Source organism: Oncorhynchus masou, chromosome 28 (assembly GCF_036934945.1).
Source record: "Oncorhynchus masou masou isolate Uvic2021 chromosome 28, UVic_Omas_1.1, whole genome shotgun sequence".
In the NCBI taxonomy this organism is placed as follows: Eukaryota; Metazoa; Chordata; class Actinopteri; order Salmoniformes; family Salmonidae; genus Oncorhynchus; species Oncorhynchus masou.
Genome location: NC_088239.1, coordinates 19138343 through 19151928, shown reverse-complemented (window position 1 = coordinate 19151928; position 13586 = coordinate 19138343). Strand labels below are relative to the sequence as shown.

The following is a 13586-nucleotide window of genomic DNA, read 5'->3' as shown; positions in this document are numbered from 1 at the left end:
CTTACCCTTCACTAACCCCAATACCTGCGTTCTCTCTGTCGCTTTAGCAACAAAATCAACATGCGTGCAACCATGGGGCAAAACAGATGCGGTTGACTTAGATTGTTGACAACATGTACGCTATATTTCGTCTCCAATGTGTATTGAAAATAAATAGATTTGCACAACAATGCATTTTTTTCAAATACATCGTTATTTGTTGGTTAGCTAGCTAGCTAGCAAGCAAATATTAGCACTGTTTGCATTGACATTAAATCAGTCAAAACACCTAAAAACAACACATGCTGAAACAAGCCACTTCCAATTCCCCATGGCAGTGTCATTCTTGCTGGCAATCTGGCCATCCAGAATCACAACAGGCTGACTTCTGCCCCTTGGAAGTGCGCACGTCAGCCAACCCATCTATGTAGTTAGATGCTAAATAATTGTGGTGTAAACCCACACACAAAATCCATTAACTTATTCCTGCAAATACAACAACTGTCTCTGTGTTTGCTGAGCTGCATCTCTCGCCCTCTTTCTCAAGAAGAAATTCTGTATGTACATCTTCTTTTAAATTGGAAAAAAAATGTTAACTCCGCTATCCAACTTTGTTTTTATAACAAATAGCTAGCCAATTGAGCTAACGTTACCAAAAGTAAAATCATTTTAGGCGAAAGCTGGTGACGTCAATGTGCTATACCCTACCAGAAAGAGCAGATTCCAAGGTTTCTAATGAATTATTGTTTAAAACTTTTTCCTAGAATAACCGTGGCTCTGTGCACTTTCCTACTGGCGACAATCAGCAATAGCCATTTGGGGAAAATATCCTTTATTTTCTTCTGTTATATTCTTACTGTAAAATAAGTGTGTTGACTGTGGTAGGGCAGGGCCTGTGATGTGACTGCAGATAGCCTTGGCTACTAAGCACAGATAAATAAAACTCAAAACAGGCTATTCTGTTCTTTTGAAATAAATTGTATTTAATCATGTATTTTATGATCTTCCTAAACAAAATATGAATTGATTTCTTTGTGATTGTGTAAATTAACACTAGAAGGCATATTGATAAAAAACGCTGCAATTTTAAAGAAATGTCTCCATGTCCTTGACTTTTCCTAAAGTCTATACACTGATTCTACCAAACATTAGGAACACCTTCCTGATATTGAGATGCAACCCAGGCTGTATCACATCCGCCTGTGATTGGGAGTCCCATAGGGTGGCGCACAATTGGCACAGCGTCGTCCGGGTTTGGCCGGGTTAGGCCGTCATTGTTCTTAACTGACTTGCCTAGTTAAATAAAATAAAAATGTCTCAAGGCTTAATCATTGTCTCCTGTCTCCTCCTCTTCATCTACAGTGACATCAATAGCTTTCACCTGGATTCACCTGGTCAGTCTGTCATGGAAAGAGCTGTTTTTTAAATGGTTTTCCCCATTACCCCTTGTCCCGACAGTAGGGCCTGCTCCGCTCCTTCTCCCGATTAGTTAGGTGCCATTCCCAGTTGATAGTCACCCTGATAATTGCCTCGAAACTGAACCTAAACTATATCAACATTAATTTCACACGTATAACAGATGAAATAAATGAAGTATAGCATGATGGGGAGAATGGGTGAGTTGATGAACGAGGGGAAGTGAACAATGCATAATTACACTGAACTCAAATATGAATGCAACATGTAAAGTGGTCCCATGTTTCATGAGCTGAAATAAAATATCCCAGAAATGTTGTGCACACATTTTACATCCATGTTAGTGAGCATTTTAGCCTTTGTCAAGATAATCCATCCACCTGACGGGTGTGGCAAGTCAAGAAGCTGATTAAACAGCATTTTCATTACACGTGTATACTTTGTGCAGGGGACAGTAAAAGGACACTCTGAAAAGTGCAATAGAATACAGTATATACATATGAAATGAGTAAAGCAGTATGTAAACATTATTAAAGTGACTAGTCTTCCATTACTAGTGGCCAATGATTCCATGTCTATGTATATAGGGCAGCAGCCTCTAAGGTGCAAGGTTGAGTAACCGGGTGGTAGCCGGCTAGTGATGGCTATTTAACAGTCTGAAGGCCTTGAGATAAAAACAGTTTTTCAGTCTCTCAGTCCCAGCTTTGATGCACCTGTACTGACATCGCCTTCTGGATGATAGTGGGATGAACAGGCCGTGGCTCGGGTGGTTGATGTCTTTGATGTTTTTGGCCTTCCTGTGACATCTGGTGCTGTAGGTGTCCGGGAGGGCAGGCATGCGTTGGGCAGACCGCACCACCCTCTGGAGTGCCCTGTGGTTGCGGGCGGTGCAGTTGCCGTACCAGGCGGTGATACACCCCGACAGGATGCTCTCAATTGTGCACCTGTAAAAGCTTCTGAGGGTCTTGGGGCCAAGCCAAATTTCTTCAGCATCCTGAGGTTGAAGAGGCGCTGTTGCGCCGCCTTCACCACACTGTCTGTATCGGTGGACCATTTCAGATCGTCTGATGTGTACACCGAGGAACTTTAAGCTTTCCACCGTCTCCGCTGCGGTCCCGGTAATGTGGATAGGGGCGTGCTCCCTCTGCTGTTTTCTGAAGTCCACGATCAGCTCCTTTGTTTTGTTGACGTCAAGGGAGAGGTGTCGTCCGCAAACTTGATGAAATTGTTCCAAGTTGCGTTTTTATATTTTTGTTCAGTATATGTAATCACCAATTGTGAATGAAGAACAGGATGGACCTTTCGATTGTATTCATCTATTCTAATTATAATCTCAAAACGGTGAATGCCTATATCAGTCCACTGAATCCAAGCAGTCTTATTAGTCTACTCTAGGCCTACTTGGAGTAGTGTGAGCGTGCATAATTTACAATGGCAAGAGCAAGACGAATGGATGCACATGCTGCATTGCTACAAGATCGGAGTGAAAGCGACTCAGATGACAGCGGAAAAATGGATCATGACATCGCTGATTATTATTCTGGTTCATGCTGATCGACTTTCCATATCTGGGAAAGGATCCGTATCGGGCAGCAGGTGAGCGATGCTCGGATAATGTAGTGATGAGGCTTGTGGAACCTTACATTGGCAAGGGGAGAAATGTCACCATGCTGCATCAACGGGGACACAACAAAGAGAGAACCGGCAACTATTGCGCACTACAACCGGACAAAGGTCTGTCAACATTACATACTATGCATCGCCGTAGATCAACTTATGCAATGCTGTTCTGTATCACACGTTTGTTTTTCCTATGGGAATTATAGTCTTAACCTGTTCTATTCCATTGGTCGGTGTGGACGGCACGGCTGTACTCTGTGAAAGGAAGAACTCTCCGCTGGCCTGTTGCTGTGTTCTACAACATGCTTGACTTTGCTGCTATCAACATACACATGTTGTTCAAGTCGTGTATGAACAACACCATGAGCAGGACAGACTTCATCATGAGTCTGGCACACTGGCTACGTGAGAAACATGAGTGCCAAGGCCGCAGCAAAGGTTCCACTCGAGCCAAATTGTGCACAGCTCCCGGCAAGGAGAAACTGCCAGGGGGGCAGATGCACTTGCAACAAAACCTACAACTCCAGTTTCAGCTACAAGCGACTTATTTGTGCATGGCATTGAAAGCAAGTGAAGGTGTCAAATATTTTTGGTGACTGTTAGGACAAGCTATAACTGCTAAATTGGATCCAACCGCTGCTTGAAGTCGCACACCATATTGTAAGCACGAGCGAGGCCACAAATGTTTCCAATAACTGACAATAGACTATTTTTGACCGGTGTCATATCGACACTTATATTCATCATAATGCCATTGTATTTTGAGCTGATTTTCAGTATTCACAAGCAAGCTTGGCACTTATACTTAAGCAATAAGGCCTGAGGAGGTGTGGTATATGGCCAATATACCACAGCTAAGGGCTGTTCTTAGGCACGACGCAACGCTGCCTGGACACAGCCCTTAGCCGTGGTATATTGGCCATATACCACAATCCTTATTGGTGGTTACCAACGTAAATACTGGAAAACTGGAAAATTAAATGTTTTGTCATACCCCTGGTATACGGTCTGATATACCATGGCTTTCAGCCATTCAGAATTCAGGGCTTGAACCACCCAGTTTATAATGATGTTTAGGCTACTGATATTCATTGACCGGCACGTCTTGTTGGTTTGGATCATTTTGATTTGTTTTGCCTTTATAAAAATAAGCTTTTACTGCATTCGAACACACATGGTTTTTGTTTCATAGTTTGTAACAAAGGCACTCCACAAATAAAATGTATTTTACTCTTGAAATGCTGTGTTTTAGTGGTTTTTAGTTTTTACACAGGGCTATAAGCCTACAGTAAAATAAACAAATAAATGTTTTGTTCAAATATTTACATTTTCTATTCTAATCTTAAAATCATAAACACAACCAAATGACTTAGGCACGAAGGGGTGTCTAATGAGGCCAGGCTTAAAATGATTTATTAAGACTGGTGGTTATTGGTAATCGTTGAGGCCCGGCTAGTCTCCTGTTAAATATGCATATGGTCATTTTGACTGTCATGGAACTTTGAGGATGAAATGCTCAGAACGTATTTGTCTTGTAATAATTATCTCAAAGTACTGTTAAATACACTTACATTATTTAGGAAAAGTCAGGCACAGGTTGGTTCAAGGTTTAAATTGAGATGAAAACGGTCAGAATGACCGTCTTGGAGGTTCTAGTGTTAAACAGTCCAGTTGTGGTCCTTTTAGATCCTAAGTGTCACCATGTTGCAGTCACATGAAGGCTACATGGAACTACCATTACCAGACTCCTTGTCAAACACATCCCTGTCATCTGCATATCAGTGTGTTGTACAGAGGTTGACGGTGTGTGAGTTAGTCGCTCCTCTTACCGAACGCCTTTTAATCCTCGTTAAAGGAGGAGATGAAACACTAGCATTAAGTGAAATCCCCCGGGTGACATTAATGAAGAAATATTCCTGAAAACAAATGGCCCCAATCTGGCGTGTGTGTGTGGGTGCTGTCCGTGTGTGTGTGGTGACAGCTGTGGGGGAGCCAGGGCTGTGTGTGTGCAGAGAGAAGAACAAACAGATCAGCTCTCGCTGACAGGATCCTCTGTCCCTCTCTCTCCAAACAGACCAGGAGACGAACATGAACACACACACACACACACACACACACACACACACACACACACACACACACACACACACACACACACACACACACACACACACACACACACACACACACACACACACACCACTTGTGGCATTGCCCTTAGCTGTGTTTGACCCCCCCCCTTCCAGTTTCATGCATCACATGAAAACAATAGGAGGATATCTCCTCTTCACATGAAGGCCCAGTGCACTGTTTTGTCGGTGTTCCTCTCCCATCTGAATTGTTTGACCGTTAACAGTTCAGTTTGACCTCTCTGACCGTCTGCAACGATGCGTTCCCCTTTACCCAGTAGGACTAGACTAGTGTTGCCTGCCAGGCAGCTTCGTACACCTCTCCCATACATAAACACACCAGCTGTATGGAAACCTGCTGGTTAGCACAGGGAGAATGGCAGCGGTGGTGTTAGACCCCGTAGCCCGCAGGCACTCTTCACACGGCCTCAGCACTAGTGTTTACAGTATGCCGTGTGTGGAGATTTGAAATCACTACAATCTACAGTACAATCTATTGCACTCTAGTCAACACCGTGCTGGCAGTGTTGAGTTCCTAAACAAAGTTTGACAAGAGTCTCTGCAGAAGATACATTTTGTCATCCGTCAAATGAGGGGAACCATTTTGGATGGGTGATGTTTTTGCCACATCATTCCTAATGTGTATTTACACGTGTGTCACTGTATATTTCCCAACCAGGGCATTGCAGAGAGACACAATATTTGTCACAGAGGGGAACCAGTTTAGATGTGGGGGTGTCACAACACTAGTGATGTACCGGTTTGTTTGCTGTATATTTTCCTACCAGGGTATCGGAGGGAGACAGGCCCCGATGAGAGAGACCAGGCCGGTGAACTCCCGCCGCTACATCGCCACGTTCGACGTGGAGAACACCACCAAGGGAGACTCGGGCCGCTACCGCTGCATCGTCCACTCAGACAAGGGCGTGGGCGTGTCCAGTTACGCCGACCTGACGGTCAAACGTAAGTCACGTTCTGTTTGTACCTTGCAAAAGACTGGTTATGTTTCTTCAAAATTCACCTCAATTTAAGATGATAGCCAAAGAGTTATATGAAATTTCTCTCTCTCTGTGATGATTTCCTCTAATCCTGACTGGCTAGATGGAGACCTGTCAATCACTCTCAAATAGCCTCTGTGTTTGTCCATCAGCACGTTGCCACGGCAGCAGACTCCGGCTGCAGTCTCCCTGACGGTCTCAGAGGAGAAGTGTATAGCTCACAGCTGTGTGTGTGTGTGTACTTGTCTGTGTATGTGTGCATATACGTGTACTACTGTAAAATGGTTATATATCAGACCTGTCAATGCAGATGAGGCCTGGCGTGTTGGAGTGTGTCATAGTAAATCTCCCTCCACTAGGTTGTGTGGAGGAACGATGCATGATGGCTGCCTCCTTCACCATGTCAAATTATGCATCATCATTTAAACGCCATTACCAAAGACGCCCATCCTTCTTACCTAATTGGGATGTATTAGAACAGCTACAACCAATTCCCTCTTATTCCCTTTATTAGTTTAAATTGAGTCGTCGACATTTTTCAACCCAGCAGTTTGTCCCCCTCTCCTAAATGAAATATTAGATCAGTGAAATTGTACATTTTTATGCATTTGCCATTGCCGACTCGCTCCAGGGTCCTCTTTCCCCACCCGTTTTTTTTCATCCAATTACTGGTGTTTTGTCTAGCGAAGACTTGTGGAGGCTGTGTCAGGGGAGCGCTACCCAGCTCTGCTCTATCTCAGAGTTGGAGTTAGTGACCTTACCGCCATGGGCCCGTATTCACGCAGTCTCAGGCTAAGAGTGCTGATCTCGGATCAGTTTTTTAGATCATAATGAATAAGATTATATGGAGAGGAGGGCCTGATCTTAGATCAGCCCTCCTACTCTGAGACGCTTCTTGAATACGGGCCCTGATCTAGCCGAGGACCCAGGAACAGTCTTCAACCCTGCTCTGGGCTTACAGGACTGAGCCTGCGGGTTAACAAAGCTGACCTTGGGACTGTGGAGGGCTGGGGTTGTAAATCATTAACATTGTACTGGGGCCTTCCAGGTCCCAGGGGGAACCATTACTCTACCACTACTGCCAGTTAGAGGCCATTGTATTCATTTTATTTTACCAGGTAAGTTGACTGAGAACACATTCTTATTTACAGCAATGACCTGAGGAGTAGTTACAGGGGAGAGAAGGGGGATGAATGAGCTAGTATATGATCAAACAGGCTATATGATCTACCTGGTATCATACCTACTGCCAGTTAGCCAGTATATGATCTGACAGGCTATATGATCCACCTGGTATCATACCTACTGCCAGTTAGCTAGTATATGATCTGACAGGCTATATGATCCACCTGGTATCATACCTACTGCCAGTTAGCCAATATATGATCTGACAGGCTATATTATCCACCTGGTATCATACCTACTGCCAGTTAGCCAGTATATGATCTGACAGGCTATATTATCCACCTGGTATCATACCTACTGCCAGTTAGCCAGTATATGATCTGACAGGCTATATTATCCACCTGGTATCATACCTACTGCCAGTTAGCCAGTATATGATCTGACAGGCTATATTATCCACCTGGTATCATACCTACTGCCAGTTAGCCAGTATATGATCTGACAGGCTATATTATCCACCTGGTATTATACCTACTGCCAGTTAGCCAGTATATGATCTGACAGGCTATATGATCCACCTAGTATCATACCTACTGTCAGTTAGAGGCCAGTATATGATCTAACAGGCTATATGATCCACCTGGTATCATACCTACTGCCAGTTAGACGCCAGTATATGATCTGACAGGCTATATTATCCACCTATTATCATACCTACTGCCAGTTAGCCAGTATATGATCTGACAGGCTATATGATCCACCTGGTATCATGCCTACTGCCAGTTAGCCAGTATATGATCTGACAGGCTATATTATCCACCTGGTATCATACCTACTGCCAGTTAGCCAGTATATGATCCGACAGGCTATATTATCCACCTGGTATCATACCTACTGCCAGTTAGCCAGTATATGATCTGACAGGCTATATGATCCACCTGGTATCATACCTACTGTCAGTTAGAGGCCAGTATATGATCTGACAGGCTATATGATCCACCTGGTATCATACCTACTGCACAGGTATATGTAAACCCTTTAGATACTGGTTTAGATCTGCACCTTTGGTTTTGGATGTTGATACATTGATTATTTTAGTTTAGTTTGCAGTGAATGTCACATTTGTCTCAGACTTTGGTTGTAGTTCATGGGGTTGAGACTGTGGTTGTAGTTCATGGGGTTGAGACTTTGGTTGTAGTTCATGGGGTTGAGACTTTGGTTGTAGTTCATGGTGTTGACTGCAGCCTCTTCGGGTGGACCGCTTGGGCAGAGTGTGGCCAGATCCCAAGGGAGGGATTGGCTTAGCATCCAGCTCAGAACAGTTCCTTAACCATACCCTAATCACATACAGGAAACTCATGCATAATATATGTACATATATGCAGGGGAATTTAAACTGTATTTACATACAGCACCAGTCAAAACTTTGGACACACCTACTCATTCAAGTGTTTTTCTTTATTTTTACTATTTTCTACATTGTAGAATAATAATGAAGACAAACTATGAAATAACACATGGAATCATGTAGTAACCAAAAAAGTGTTAAACAAATCTAAATATATTTGATTTGAGGTTCCTCAAAGTAGCCACCCGTTGCCTTGATAACAGCTTTGCACACTCTTGGCATTCTCTCAACCAGCATGCATTTCAATTAACAGGTGTGACTTGTTAATTTGTGGAATTTCTTTCCGTAATGCATTTGAGCCAATCATTTGTGTTGTGACAAGGTAGGGGTGGTATACAGAAGATAGCACTATTTGGTAAAATACCAAGTCCATATTATGGTAAGAACAGCTCAAATAAGCAAAGCGAAACGATAGTCCATCATTACTTTAAGACATGAAGGTCAATCAATATATGTCAATATATTAGGCTTCGGTATGGATCAGTAGCTTAGGCATTCACTGCACCCCTAGAATTAACAAAAGTTGTCTTTCTGAACAGACCTGACCTCCAAATTGCACCATCCATTTGCACCATCACTGCCTGGGGTTATTTTATAACTACTGCATGTGAGTCACACAGTAATAGTGTCTTCAAGTCCTTACCTAGACTAGCAACAGGCTTAGTTTACCCTGTCCTCCTCCCTACTCATTCACTCCCTCTGAATTGTGGATGGCTAGCACTGGCACACTAGCAACAACAACTCACAGAACATCCAACATCTCTCTGACCCTGTTTCTAACCCCTCTCCAAATATTGAACCATAATCACTTCACCATAATGGGACCCAGAAGGGGAGTTGACATGAGCATACACATCCCATTGGACAGGGACCAGTTCAAAGTCATCTGGGGAACCATGCGGGCTAAGGGGTTAGGTTGCACGGCGACCGAGCTGCCAGTAACACTCTATACATCTATATATATATATATATATATATAGGGTAGGGCCTTGTGGCCACTGGGGGTGTGTGTGTGTGTGTGTGTGTGTGTGGCTGGCAGCAGGTGCTAGCTCGAGGCACAGCAGCATTTAGCTTATAGTCTCCGAGCCACATGGTCGCTGGCTGCTGCAAGCTGACTCTTTGAACAATGGCACTCTTCTATGATCTCTGGGTTGTTGTAAAAGTGGGACTTGTAGTTCAACTGTACATATGAAGGAGGGCTCTTTGGACTCATCCTTTTTGTTTTGTTTATACTCCAAGTGGAATTGATTACATTTTCCTGGAACCAGCAGGATAGTCCCAAAAATGCAAACCATGCCCCTCTGGCACTTTCGGCAGACTCTTATCAAGTGCTCGGTGTTTGAAAGAAAACAAGCACTCTTTATCATACAGATTGTTGACGCCTGTAATGTCACCCACTCCAGCTCCAGCACTTTGATGCTGTTTAGTTATTACTGATGGTCAATAACCACACAGAGTGGACAGGGAGTGAGGCCTGACACATCACAGGGTATTACAAGGTACCCATCAGTGCGATGTGGCTCCAACCTTTTGTTTTCCCATTCTGCTACGCGTCAGTGGCCGTGGCGGATCGATTGCCGGGCCCTCCCGATGCTGAAGGAGCTGATGCCTTATTTCTTTTTCTTTCACCCCCCCAACCCAAACAAAATGACATGTGGTATCGACTGACCGGAGATGTTGACTCGTCTCGCCACCCGAGCACCCGCTAGAACACCTTACAAGCCATGCTGTCTAAATCTGCCCCACAGCCAGATTGAACTGTCACCATCTCAAAGTAAATCTGAGGCAGCATCGCTCTCTCTCTCGCCCTCTATTTCTCGCTGTCTCTCATTCTCTCTTTCGCTCTCTCACTTTTTCCTTTGTCTCTCTCTCGCTGCTTCTGGAGACAAACGTTTACTAATTGGGTGTGTGAGTGTCTACACCTGTTTCCTGTCTGAGAATAGATCAGTCAGTAACCCAGGGATCAGGACGGCTGGCTCGACTATGATCAGGACGGCTGGCTCGACCATGATCAGGACGGCTGGCTCGACCATGATCACGACGGCTGGCTCGACTATGAGCAGGACGGCTGGCTCGACTATGAGCAGGACGGCTGGCACGACTATGAGCACGACGGCTGGCTCGACTATGAGCACGACGGCTGGCTCGACTATGAGCACGACGGCTGGCTCGACTATGAGCACGACGGCTGGCTCGACTATGAGCACGACGGCTGGCTCGACTATGAGCACGACGGCTGGCTCGACTATGAGCACGACGGCTGGCTCGACAATGAGCACGACGGCTGGCTCTACCTTTGCTAAAGAAAGACTATCTCTATCATAGAAATGGAATTAATAGAATTGAGTATAAGCTTGTCAGGTGCAATGTGACCAATAGAATAGTACTAAACGTGCAAACCCAGCTGACATTAACACTCAGTGTAAACCCAGGTCTGATGTGTATAGAATGGTGTGAACGGGACAGAGGAAGAGGTGTGATATGCAGGGAAGGTCAACAGGTGGGCAGCCATGACGTGTGTGTGTGTGTGTGTGTGTGTGTGTGTGTGTGTGTGTGTGTGTGTGTGTGTGTGTGTGTGTGTGTGTGTGTGTGTGTGTGTGTGTGTGTGTGTGTGTGTGTGTGTGTGTGTGTGTGTGTGTGTGTGTGTGTGTGTGTGTGTGTGTGTGATTTTAACATTTGTATTTATTTATTTAACTAGGCAAGCCAGTTAAGAACAAATTCTTATTTACAGTGACGGCCTACCAAAAAGGCAAAAGGTAGGCAGCAACACATGACAACACAACATGATAACGACATGGTAGCAACACAACATGGGACAAACATTATTTGGCATAGACAACAGCACAAAGGGCAAGAAGGTAGAGACAACAATACATCATGCGAAGCAGCCACAACTGTCAGTAAGAGTGTCCGTGATTGAGTCTTTGAAGAGATTGAGATAAAACTGTTCAGTTTGAGTATTTGTTGCAGCTCGTTCCAGTCGCTATCTGCAGCGAACTGAAAAGACGAGCAACCCATGGGTGGGTGGGTGGGTGTGTGTGTGTGTGTGTGTGTGAGACTTTCATGAACTCCAGGATGTACAATATCCTGATGAGTGTAAATCACAATTGAGTCAGGCTTCACCCCCCAGTGGACATATTACAGACAGCGGTCTAGAGCTGTAATTCACAAAGTGAGTGCTGATCTAGGATCAGGTCCTACCTGTCCATCTCATTCATTGTAATCTAAAAGTCACAAATGGTCCTAGATCAGCGCTGCTACTGTGAGACATACGGCCCCTGGGCAGACAGAGACAGATATTCTGTCCTTTCCATCTCATAGAAAGGTGAGACGTTATGAGGCCAGGCTTGCACCTGCCCCAGCCAGGAAGACAGATGAGCCATTACTTCACTGGTAATTGGGGTTCTCCCTGGTTCCAATCGATATCAGCGGCCCGAGACATCGTGTGTCTGTGTGAACTACAAACACCTCCAGCGGCGACGAAATACTCTGAGGTCCTGTTTTTTTACAAGTCTTGATGGCTCAATATTGTATGGGAATAAGATGACTGTTAAATACAGATGTAGGATCTTAATTTGATCACTAATTTTTTGCTGAGAATGGTCCTGCACCACAGGAAATGCAGATGAGCTTTGCGATTTACATAAATTCACTGAAAACCCACACTCACACACGGTTAAATTAACAGTATTGCACTTTTCATGTAGCCTACCTTTAGCCAGCTATCAAGCAACATTATGGACTCATTGTTCAAATCCTGTTGCTGCAGGATTATTTTGCTGTGACAATATAGGTCAAATTAAGATCCTACATCTGTAATTGAATATACTATATTTAGGGAATGTCCTCATATGCACCTTCTATATAAAAAAAACTGCGTTATTGGAAAGAACCTGGAGAACTCAACTGGACTTTTCTAAGATAAAATCCTCACAGGGACATGAGTCACTCAGACTGATATCCAAGTCTTATCTATTTAGTTACGTTAGGGCTAATAAATGCACCGGAGTTTTCAGACTTCGTCATACAGTCACCAGGACACCTGACTGGCCTGTCGGACAGGCTATCATCAGGGCAAAGACTAATTACAGGGCAAGTCACTCGCTGTGTATGTGTGTGACACAAGGATTGACAGTCCCATTCGTGTGAGACACTCATCACGCAAGAAAAGAGGGAGAGGAGAGGGGTCGTATCAAACTTCAAAGGCCAACAACTGGGCTGTGTTTAGACCGAACATGCTGATGCTGACATGTAGTTACTAGTCATAGCTGTAGGACAGCGTCACACGTCCATGGAAGTCGGGCCTGTCACTCCCTAGACCAGACAAAGACAAAAACCCTGACCCTTAGTCATAGAACAACAGACCAAAAAAAACGGTGAAAAAACATTCACTCTCACAATGGACAGGAATTGTCTCATTGTCTTATCGTTGACGATTGAACACGATAGACTGGCTTTGGCAAAAGGAATCCTTCTCAGAGGTCTCTTCGGGGAGACAAAGAGAAAAGAGAGATGGGTGGGGGAGAGGAGAGGGAGATTATTGAAATGGGTCACGGGAGAAATGGAGCAGGACCGGTGGGAGTGATGAGTAATGGGATTCAGGTTGGCTGTTCTATTGGCGAAGGTCAGGAAATTAATTGGTTTAACTCATTACCTCGCTTTTGATCTCTCTCCGTTTCACCGTGCTCTCCGCTTCAGCCCGTTACTCCCGGCTTTGTGTGAGGCACCGCCACTACAATCACTTAATTGCTCTTACTTAAGATTTAAGCTTCCGATATCATGCTAACATGTTTTCTATTTCTCTACAGACTCAAGTTGGATGTAATTGAGAATGTTGTGCTCTATTCTGTTCTTTTTGCAGAGTAAACCGGTGGTATTTGCACAGTTTTAGTGTGTTTAGCTACGCTCACT

At 44.3% G+C, this 13586-nt stretch overlaps 1 protein-coding gene across 10 annotated transcripts in view; it reads left to right on the top strand.

Annotated features, from left to right (window-relative positions):
• LOC135517303 (receptor-type tyrosine-protein phosphatase mu-like) overlaps window positions 1-13586 on the top strand; it is a 288195-nt gene that overhangs the window by 103396 nt on the left and 171213 nt on the right. For all 10 annotated transcript variants that reach the window (XM_064941482.1, XM_064941481.1, XM_064941484.1 and 7 more), the window contains exon 6: window positions 5933-6107. In XM_064941482.1, the coding sequence (XP_064797554.1) occupies window positions 5933-6107 (175 nt within the window). The remainder of the gene's footprint in view (window positions 1-5932; window positions 6108-13586) is intronic.